General features: G+C 42.6%; 1 protein-coding gene across 3 annotated transcripts; it reads left to right on the top strand.

Annotated features, from left to right (window-relative positions):
- The first annotated feature begins 704 nt into the window (after positions 1–704).
- Positions 705–5,601, top strand: LOC115752233 (probable apyrase 6). Of its 3 annotated transcripts, none has more exons than XM_048279062.1 (8): positions 705–1,528; positions 1,718–1,854; positions 2,312–2,419; positions 3,313–3,367; positions 3,909–4,097; positions 4,200–4,297; positions 4,504–4,739; positions 4,875–4,988. In XM_048279062.1, exons 1-7 carry the CDS (start codon positions 868–870, stop codon positions 4,702–4,704), a joined length of 1,449 nt encoding a protein of 482 aa, XP_048135019.1. In that variant the 5' UTR covers positions 705–867; the 3' UTR covers positions 4,705–4,739; positions 4,875–4,988. The 3 variants fall into 3 exon arrangements, with proteins under 3 accessions (XP_048135019.1, XP_048135018.1, XP_030546193.1); XM_048279061.1 differs by having other exon boundaries at positions 708–1,528; positions 4,504–4,700; positions 4,875–5,601; XM_030690333.2 differs by having other exon boundaries at positions 712–1,528; positions 1,742–1,854; positions 4,504–4,700; positions 4,875–5,601.
- Positions 5,602–10,664: the final 5,063 nt, after the last annotated feature.

Genomic DNA, 10,664 nt, shown 5'->3' with positions numbered 1-10,664 from the left:
ACTTGCCCTGGGTTGCGCATACTACAAAAAAAATTCAAGGGCTAATATCACTCAAAACCCCAAATTGATACGTTCGTGATATATTTTCCCCAAAATAATTTTTTCGTCATAGAAACTCGTGACCAGTACATTAATGCCATATTTATCTTAGATAAATATTGTTTGTCGCAAAAAAAATATCGAACCGGTACACTCGCACCACATTTACCACAAAATTGGTATGCATGTACCACATTCACCTCGAATTATGACAAATTTGAAATTCTATTTAGAGCAAATATGACACAAGTGTATCAATTTGTATTGTGACATAAAAATTAATTTGGATAATTGTGTTACGGGGGTACCAGTTCTAGAGTTCTTATAGCATCAAAATCAGTTTGGGATAAATGTGGCATAGATATACCGATTTGAATTTTTTGACGATATTAACCCAAAATTCAAATATAAAAATATACATGCATAGTTTCAGGAAATTTACCATTCTGCCATTGCCGGTACCAGAGACAAATCGACTCGACCGAAGCGAAGCTATTGGAAGGCCCACAGCATGCCCACCGATGGGCTTAATTGGGTGGCCCAAAGTACCAGTCGAGGCCCAACAACACCGAACTTCGAGCCCACGCTCCATCTTAATCCCGACGCCGTTTCAGGTCGAAGGTGGAAGTCAGTCAATGTCGGGAGGGAAAAACAAAAGAAAGGCAGAGAGTAAGAAATGACAATTCATTGTCGTTTGCGTCGCGACGCGGAGGAGACGAGAGTCAGAGGGAGACACGGGGACGAAGACGACGAAGCCGACGGGACCTTCGATGACCGGCGTCTCGGACCTCGCATGATTCGATCCCTCCCTCTCTCTCCAACCATTTCATGCGACGATCGAATGCCCGCAAAGCCGGGAGCAACAAGAAATCCGCCGCCGCTGCTGCCGCTGACGACCAACGCTACAGTACCAAGACCAACGGTGACGGCCGCAGCATGGATCCGATCAAGCTCCAGCTCCGCCCCAACTCCCGATCCACCAACCTCTTCTCTCGAAACCCTAAGCAAGCTCCCAAATCGAACCTCTGCCTGCTCTCTTCGGTCCTGCTCGCGCTCGCTCTCGTCCTCTGCTACGCATTCCTCCTCCCTAGCGGTTTCTCGATCTTCGCGAGGAGGAAGTACGCGATCGTGATCGACGGAGGCAGCACGGGTACGCGGATACACGTCTTCAGCTACGGAATCGGGATTGGGAACAATGCGGCGTTTGATTTCGGGCGAAACGGGCTGGCATCGTTGCGGGTTAATCCGGGCTTGTCGGCGTACGCGGAGGATCCGGACGAGGCGGGCGCCTCACTGGCCGAGCTGGTGGAGTTTGCGAAGCGGAAGGTACCGAGAGAACTCTGGGGAGAGACCGAAGTTCGGCTAATGGCGACGGCTGGGCTGCGGATGCTCGAACGGCGAGTCCAGGATCGGATCCTCGACTCGTGCCGGAAGGTTCTTGGCGTGTCTGGATTCCAGTTCCAGGACGAGTGGGCTTCGGTTATTACAGGTCTGGCCACTATCACTTGGTATAGTTTTTGACAGTTTAGTATAATGCCAGTTGTGGTTATTTACTGAATGCATTAGATAGTGGTGTGAGTTTGATAGCTATTTGAAAATGATGGGTTTCGATTAGTTCATCCTGGGGAGTTCTGAATTTTTTTTTTCATTTTTTTGGGTGCTTTTTTTTGCAATTTAGAAGCTCATTTTTGGGTTGCATCAGGTTCTGATGAAGGGGTGTATGCTTGGGTGGTTGCTAATTATGCACTTGGTGCTCTTGGGGGTGATCCACAGCACACTACTGGTATTATTGAACTTGGAGGGGCTTCTGCTCAGGTGCAGTTTTATCTCCTTATACTGATATCTTTTTATGTTTTTGGTACTCATGGTGCGCATTTCAAGTTAAATTCATCAACGCCGTAAGATAGAATGTCTATAGTCTTGCAATTTTTTTAAGCTTAAAACAGCTTTTGTTTACTGCTATGTATGGTGTTTACTTTCTAAGTTGTTCCTAAGCAATTTTAGTTTGAATTGCTATTATATTGGTGCTGTGACATCATTTTATGGTGCTAACTGCAATGTGTCATTTTCGTTGAAGATTTGGCCCATTAGCACGGAGAACCCCATGGATTATAACTCGTAATATAATTTGAATTTTTACTCTATATACTGATTTTGTTGCCTGGTAATTGAAGGTCGAAACTTGCCTAGAGCTACCAAGGAATTCATTACCTATGCCCAAGCATGAAAAGTAGGACATTGATTTAGTGTTACATTCTTCTTTCTTTTTCAGGTGACCTTTTCTTCAAGTGAGCCATTACCTCCTGAATTTTCACGAACTGTGAAATTTGGAAACATCACATACAACCTCTACAGCCACAGCTTTCTTCAATTTGGCCAGGTATTGTGTCTTCTTTTGTTTCATTCCCTATTGCTAATTTGGAGTGAACACATTTGTTTGCTTACCCTTCTTGATGTCGTATTAATAGCCTTTTCTAAGGTCGATTTGATGAATCCGTGTGCTTTGTTTGATTTACGAGTAGTGATTTGAACATCCCTGCTTCATCACTTATCTTGTTGCTTTGTTAATTGGTTTATGTTTTTATCTCTTTCTTTTGTCCTTGATATTTTTGTGGTAAATAATTCATCGGAAAATAATTACAGTGAGATGTGTAGCTTAGTGATTGTTTCCATATGATGCAAGTAGAAAAACTGACCTTTTTTTCAAACCAAGTTATTAGCTATAATGAGGGTGGTCAATTTGAAGCTGTGACCAATGCAAATTGATATCTTTATCTTCTAAGATCCTACTTGTGCAACTTGGTTGTGTCATCTCAATTTGTAAACCAGATGAGCCTTCTTTTGGTAGAATAGTCATTCGAGTGTTAATGATGAGGGTCAATAATGAGTTAAATAATGCTGGTTCTATTAAGATCTAATGCTAGCTTATACATCTTGATGAACATACTGACAATTCTTACCTCATTCAGACAATTTATGCTTTATCTTGTTCCCCGATTTGACGCAACAATACGAAATAATAGATGAAAACTAGGAAGCTGGCTAATTATAAAGAAGTATGAGTTCATTCTCAAGAAGTCCCACTTGTAAACATTTGGGTTTATGCATTGCTCCATTAGTGGTGCATAGAGTGGGTAAATGTGGTGTCTCCTGTCAGCTTCCATGAGTGCAGTAAGATTTTTCATAGTTTTTTTCTCTACACCCTGTTCGTGAGTTTTCTGAGCCTTTTACCCTCCTAAGATGCTTTGAACCTCTTAAATTTATGTTTTGCAGATTGTTGCATTTGAGTCATTGAAAGAACTACTTCTTTCTGAAGAAAAGAATTTGGGTGAGTATTTGTACATTTACTTTCAGCCTATTATGTATGATGCTCAAGTTTATATAGCAGCTTGGTTTGAATTTGAACAAGCTGCTTACCATATCTTGTGATTTTCATCCAGATGCCAATGGAGTTTGTTTTTGTCTATATACCCGTAGATCCATTAACCCATGCATCATATGTGCCTATTACATACTGAACATAAGCATCTGTTGGTATATATGTACATGTGCACTGGTTTGTATGAAACCATCGTCCACATTCTTGCATGTCCTTTGGCATCTATATGTTTTGAAACTTTTGCCTATCAACCTTGCTTGCTGAGGGGAATCAAACAAATAGAAAGAGATAAATGGAAATTGAGTATGTCCAAAGGAATGGAATTGGCACATTATTTTTCTTGTTTTCAATATGAACATGTTATTAATTTTATTCAATTTCGCAAGTCGCTTCAATCTTCAGATGTAGGTTTTTATTAGCTATACGAGATTGTGGAGCAGGATATATTCATGTGTTTCTACACTGCCTTAGCAATCTATATGTTGTGCAGCTGACGAGTCTCTACAGAAGGGGATGTTAGTTGATCCTTGCACTCCAAAAGGGTACTCTCATCCCGAGCCATTGAAGCTCTCACCAGGTTCAGTGGATGATAAAGAGAGATTCTTGTCCACTTTTGATTCTAAGGGCAACTTCTCAGAGTGCAGATCTGCTGCCTTTAAACTATTACAGCAGGAAAAAGGTTGTCAATTCTCACAGACTAATTTTTGACTCTATATTCTGGAAATATTTGTCTCTTGCTTATTAGTTGTGATCCTCATCCTCTCTTTTTCCTGTGATCCAGGTACGTGTTCTTATCAGCAATGCTACATAGGATCAACTTTCACGCCCAAGCTTCAGGGGAGATTTCTTGCTACAGAGAATTTTTTCTACACATCAAAGGTACAAGTTTTTCCTTGCATAGTACGAACTTACCTACATAGACAGTTGGACTGTGCTCTAGTAAATGGTCTGCCTAACAGGATGTAATACCATCTGTCAGCAGCATATCCCCTGTTTCATTAATTAGTTTGAACTAAAGGTTGGGGTACCCTGATTTTATGTGCTGTTAACTTTCTTCATTTCTCTGTCCTATTTTGCTTGTTTAGTTCTTTGGATTGACACAAAAAGCAGTCCTTTCTGATTTGATGTTGGCTGGGGAACATTTTTGTGGAGAGGATTGGTCAATCTTGAAGAAGAGACATCATTCGCTCAATGAGGAAGACTTGCTCCGCTACTGCTTCTCTTCAGCTTATATTGTAGCCTTCCTTCATGATAGTCTTGGAATTGCTTTGAATGATGATCGGTAACTCATTCAATGCCTTCACTAAGTAACATTCCACTGGCATTGGTTAATTACTCTCTTAAAAAAGATGAGATATTGCATTTTTCCGCCCTTTTATGTCTGCTTGCTCCAACACTACGATTAGAATAATTATTATCTTCCTTTGTTGGTGATCGAATGTGTGTTCTTAAACAGGATAGCATTTGCTAATCAGGTAGGGAGTGTCCCTCTGGATTGGGCCCTCGGAGCTTTCATCTTGCAGACCACAGCTGCTGCAGAAGCAGAGAAGCCCAACTGGCCCTTCACCATTCTTATTCATGATTCGCCCATCCTACTCTCATTAGTTGCTATTCTGATAATATCCATGGTTATCTCATGGACCTTATCAAAGTGGAGGAAGCCTCAAGTAAAGACAATTTATGATCTAGAGAAGGGACGGTATATAGTGACTCGGTTGAACAGGTGTTGATTGTTTCCTTAGAGGAACTAACCATCTTCTGCATCCATTCAATCGGAAGAAATGAGCCGTGACTGTGCAGCACCACAATTTGTCGGTGTCTTGCTTCCACATTTTTCAGCCTGAAGTGACTCTCTGGGGGCTGAACGGGGCTCTCAGATTGTATATAGTAGGATCCTTGCAGGGATTGTGCAATGACATCTTTAGGAGGTCGAGCATCCTTCATGTCCTATACCATTCTTTCTTTCCTTTTACTTTGGGTGCATAGGGAAATATTTAGAAAGCTCATCCTGGTCACAGTCACACCACCAAACATCACCCTTGGATTAGTGCTTTGTTGTGAAGTAGTAGAATTTTCTGGCAACTTGGGCCGCCATATCTATCAATGTATCACAAAATGTACACTTGGCTTGAGCTTTAAAATTATACCCTGAATGCAGTTCTCTCCTCTATTTGGGAGGCATACTCGTTTGATGTTAATTCATTTGCTGTTTCATTGGGAAAGGGAGAAAAGGTTGAAAAATAAAAAGAAATCCTTGGGCTTGTTATGTTGATGTTCCGCAGCGGTGATATTCTCTGTTAAAAATTTTGCAGTTACCTAAATAAGGATACTGTCTGTAGAATTCAGTACAGGTTGGTTTCTGGAGTGCGAGACGATGAATGGAAATGAAAGGAAAAATTACTACTTCTACTTGCCTACTGCACTTTCATGGAGATTCATGTATACGCGGCAATGTTGAATTAGAGTTAGGAAGCATCTTACTGTTAAAAACTTTCGCTAGAGCATTCCCTTTTTAACTATAGCTTTTCTTGGGTGGGAATATATCTATGTCCCTTTGAGCTTTAGGCCTCTGGAGGAACTTATTCCCCTTGAAATGGGGGTTCGCCACATTCTCAAATTAAGAGGCAGGAAGGCCCCCGACAGAGCTTGATCAAAATGATTGGATTCCAGTTCCACCCTCTTGGAGATTAGTTTAGTGTACATACCCATGATGGCATCACAAGTACCAAAAGAATATTTAATTCAAGAGATTAGTGAATCAATGTTGCTTGACCTGCAGATTGAGGTGGCAATGCTAACGAGGTAATACTGCTCTCCTCTTTCATCGTCCAACTTTCCTTTGTTAATTAAGTTGTGCAGACCACATGTCATAGCTTAAGATCGAACATTTTGCGTCAAGAATGACAACCTCGCAACCTGGAGATAGCAACAGATACGAGCTCCGGAGCGTTTTCTTCTTTGTGCAGTTCTGATCAGCTGTCCAATTGCAGCACTTAAATGTAGGATGTATTAGGATGTCTGAATACAGAGTAGGATAGGAATAGGATAAAACATGACGAGAAAGAAGAACCTGTCCTTATCAGCGGCGGTTCGGTCATACGAGCAACCGGTGCGGCCGTCAATGTGGGGGCTTATTAGGCGAAATGGTCTTTAGTTTGATCGTTCTTCTTTTTCAAGAAAAAGAGGAGGAAAGCCAGAGCTTTAAGACCAACCTTGAGAATCTACAAAGTCCCAGTATCGCAGTTTTTCGCTTTATTTGTTTTCCCTCCTTACGTTCATCGGAGTTGGTGAAATTCCAAAGACAGCATGGACCCTCCTGAGATTCTTCTGATAGGTTACTGGATTTTAATAAGCAACATATACATGGTACATAGCCGTACCAAAGCAAAAGCGAAAGGTGGGAGTTAGCAGTTATTTTGCGTCTTGATTTGGCACAGCTTGAGCTTGAGATCGTAATTGGTCTCGAGTTCGCAAATTCGCGTGCTTGCTTGATTTGAGATCAGGTGACATGATTTTAACCAGGGACATGAGTTCTTACCTAAACCTTGGTGAAATCAGCTTGTCTGATCACGTTACTCTTTCACCGTGACTGCACCGACCCCGGTTCCGGAACTTTCATTTTATAGATGGACACGAGGTGATTCTCAAATGTTACTTATGCTCATTTGCTGGTATGCATAGAGCAGAGGGAAGAATCAGGCGTATTGCACACCCTTTTACTGGGTTGGCGAAAAACAGAACAAGAATCGGCACATCGGCGTCCTGTTCAAGCCGAGTCAGGCATGTTCCGACCATGACTCATGTTACCTTTCACCTCGATCTCAAGCCACCATCTGCCAACCAAAGCTTGACGAATATGTTCTGCAGAATGTTCCTAGGCATGTGATGTGCGCATAACATAACGGCACGAAAAAGGAAAACAGCACAAGAAACAATCGCAGGCGATAAAGAGAGTTGGAATTGGCCCGCTTTCTCATCTGAAAAAGCAACATTGAATCAGAATATCATGGGGAACAGAGAGGGCAGAACAAAAGGAAAAGCATAAAGAAACACATTCAGCACAAGAAACCAGGACCCGATTCATTTCTTTATCTAGTAACCTATCTTGGTTCCTAGAGAGGAGAGCTTGGAATTCTAAAGTGAGAATTAAATCCGGAATGGCATAAAGGGAGTCTTTGTTTTCTTTAATGCGCTGTTCCATTTGTTCCCTTTTCTCCTCTCCTTCCATTTGATTCTTCATATACAGATCTGCTTGCTCATGTACCAGTCCTCTGGTTCTTGGATGGCCCATGTTAACTTGCCTTCTGCCTAGTCACTACTCTTCCATGTGCTTAATAAATAAAAAATGCAAACCCGCCTTTACTTAGTAACAAAGGAACAATCAGTTGCCGGAATCCCGCCCTCTCAAGAACAGACTTGATGCATTCCTTTTCTCCAACCGTACTTTATTCTTCACAGAGTTTTAGTATCCTGAGGGTGTGAAAAACCATAATGTGCAAGCATTAGAACCAGCCATGGTGCATTTCACGCAACATTCTCGTGTTGATGTAGCAGTGGAGTAGTTTCTATATAGCACAGGGAAGAAGATGGAAAGTCTAGGAAATTGGATCTGTTCCCCGGGTGAGAGCACATGCAAGCATTGCTTGCTGAATTGGCAATTTCCTAAAGACCATAGACCATAAAGAGAAGTTAGAAGTGATTGGCCATTTTCAAAGTTAGACCAGCAGGAAAAAGCAGACAGAATGACAGATATGTTTGGGAACTACAGGTTTGAAAAAAGATACCTGGCTTCTCGAGGACACCGTTCCACTTCCCCTTTTTTCCGATTCATCCTTTGTCAGATTCTTCCATAAGACAGCCTTAATATGGATAGATGACAAGTCTCATGATGTTCATTTTGAGGTGAATCTAACAATCCCCCACAAACAATTGTTTCTGGGGCCCTCCTTGTTGAATGCCTCAAAATTCCCTCCACAGACAGATCCAACTAAGACTGATAAATAGCCTGCATTGCCTCTACAGGAATGGAACAATAAGAGCAGAGGCAGGACAAGCAGTCTCAAGAAATCCCCCTCATTTTTCCTCCGAGACAAGAAGCATCTTCTCTTTCTTCCCTTCTTGGCTTTTCTAGTTCTCGAAACAATGAATGTTCTGGTACAGAGAACATTCGTCTTTGTGATCCTTGTCGGTTCGTTGGCGGTTAGCCCGAGTCAAGTCTCGGGCTTTACCAGCTCAGAACTTCTCGCAAGAACGGCCGGAGAAGATCGTCATGCAGCATCATTGAGTCGACGCCTGCTGAAGGACGCCAGCACGGAGCTGATGACCGGCAAGACATCTGCAAGCAAAGCTGCAAGCTTCGATCCTAACCAGTCGAGCAAAAGACAAGTTCGAGGAGGCTCGGATCCTATCCACAACAGGTCCTAGTTCATCCTAGTCTTTCTTCAAATGGAAGATGGACCAGGGCCAAATTTGCTGGAAATGCTAGATGAGCATGAGATGAGCCATTTCGGGGATCCGAAATAGTTACACTAGAATTGGCTATGGCTAGTTCGTTTGTTCTTTTGCGCTCTTTGTTCTTGGTTTTTCGGTCCTTGTTAAATGTAGAGATTTGTATAGCAAAGAGATTAGTATAGGCGAGTTTGTTCGATCAGTAAAACGAAAGATCGGCTGATTGCCGTAAGTTTTGTGAGGAAGAAGTTTGATTGTCTGTCTTTTTCCATACTCGATGCTGCATGTTTCCGACACTAGAATGAAGACATTCTTTTTCTGCTCATCCAAATCTATGTCCTCATCCTAGCAGGGGGTTGAAGTTCCAAGTGCCTAAGCATTCTTTTAGCTACATACAGTAAGCTGCCTGCAATGAAGACATGATTCTAACCCGACAAACTTGAGGAAATTTCATGATTCTGTTTGCTTCTGTACCGTCTCAGGCCACGACATTCCTGATGCTGACTTTATTGAACTGGTTTTGCTTCATATTCCTTAGGACTGTGCACAGAACCGTTCAGTGCAGGATTCAGATTCACTAAACTAAATCCATCGGCGAAGCTCCGTGGCTCTAGGAACTAGGAAGTGAATCTAAATTACTGATACGATATAAACAGAAACGGTCCAAATCTGCTCTCCTTTCTCTGGTGCCAACATGAGCCGAGGAACACATGAGACTAACAAGTCGAGACATCGCTATTAGTGTTTCATCAGACAGCAAAATGAGCTGCTGCCTGCTTGCTAGGGGTGAATTCCCAGGTGTTTTGGTTCCCAAGGTATAACCTGAAACCGATCCTGTGATCCCTGATTCCGAAAACTGGAACCGGGAATTGTCCACTTTGTCTCTTTTAAACTGAAACCGATCTAAATCAAGTGCTGACCACTTTTTCACATCAGAGACTGATCTGGATGGCCAAACTTTTCTTGCAATTTAAAGGTTCAAAAACCGGTTCAACCCGGTTCCTAAAACTTGATGCTCACCCTAGTTGCTGCTAGACTGCTTAGGTTGTCTTATGTAGCATAATCCACATATGGCCCTGATTTGGAAGCATTGTTGATGATGTAAACGAAGCAAGTGATACAATTTTCACTACTTAAAAAAGCAGAATTTTGCCAAACATCCGATGCTTCGTTTGTTTCGTGAAAAATATGACTTTTCCGGAAAATATTTTCCGGGAAAGTCATTTTCCTGGAAAATGACTTTCTTTTCCAATGTTTGGCAAAAACTTGAAAAAATTCCGAAAAATATTTTCTACCGTTTGGTAAGGAAAATTCGTTTTATTTTTTTCTTCAAAATAGACTCTAACGCTCACTTCTTTTGAAGTCTCTCTCTTTTAGAGATAGAGAGAGAAACCCGAAGGAGAGAAACGCTGCGCATAATATAATCCCTCGCACCGAGCAATAGGGATTTTGATTTCGGAGCGAACACAGAACGTACCACTTATGTTGTAGAGGAAGCATGAGGCGACCGTGCTAGGAGCTTTGGTGCCGCCCCGACCCGCGATGCCGCCAGCGTTCATCGGGAAGCGGGTGGTCCCCGTCGATCGCGTCGCGGAGGTCTCGCAGCGACTCCTAGAGGCCACCCTTCGCGGCGACTCGGAATCGGCCTTCGAATGCCTCGCCGACCCACCGGTCGACGTCAACTACGTCGGGCCGGTGAGCCTCAAGACTAGGAAGGCCGACATCGTCCCGCGCGGCGAGTCCGCCGCCGAGCTCCATGTAGAGTACGAGGAGTTCGGGACGAACGTCACGCCTCTAT

The sequence above is a fragment of the Rhodamnia argentea genome, chromosome 5 (assembly GCF_020921035.1).
Source record: "Rhodamnia argentea isolate NSW1041297 chromosome 5, ASM2092103v1, whole genome shotgun sequence".
NCBI classification, from domain to species: Eukaryota; Viridiplantae; Streptophyta; class Magnoliopsida; order Myrtales; family Myrtaceae; genus Rhodamnia; species Rhodamnia argentea.
Note: the sequence above shows the minus strand (reverse complement) of the source record. Positions and strands in the feature narration are given on the sequence as shown.

Coding starts and splice junctions, on each gene's coding strand:
- LOC115752233 (XM_048279061.1), top strand. CDS start 868: ATGCGACGATCGAATGCCCGCAAAGCCGGGAGCAACAAGAAATCCGCC. Junction 1,855..2,311: donor TTGGAGGGGCTTCTGCTCAG/GTGCAGTTTTAT, acceptor TTTCTTTTTCAG/GTGACCTTTTCTTCAAGTGA. Junction 4,701..4,874: donor ATTGCTTTGAATGATGATCG/GTAACTCATTCA, acceptor GTTCTTAAACAG/GATAGCATTTGCTAATCAGG.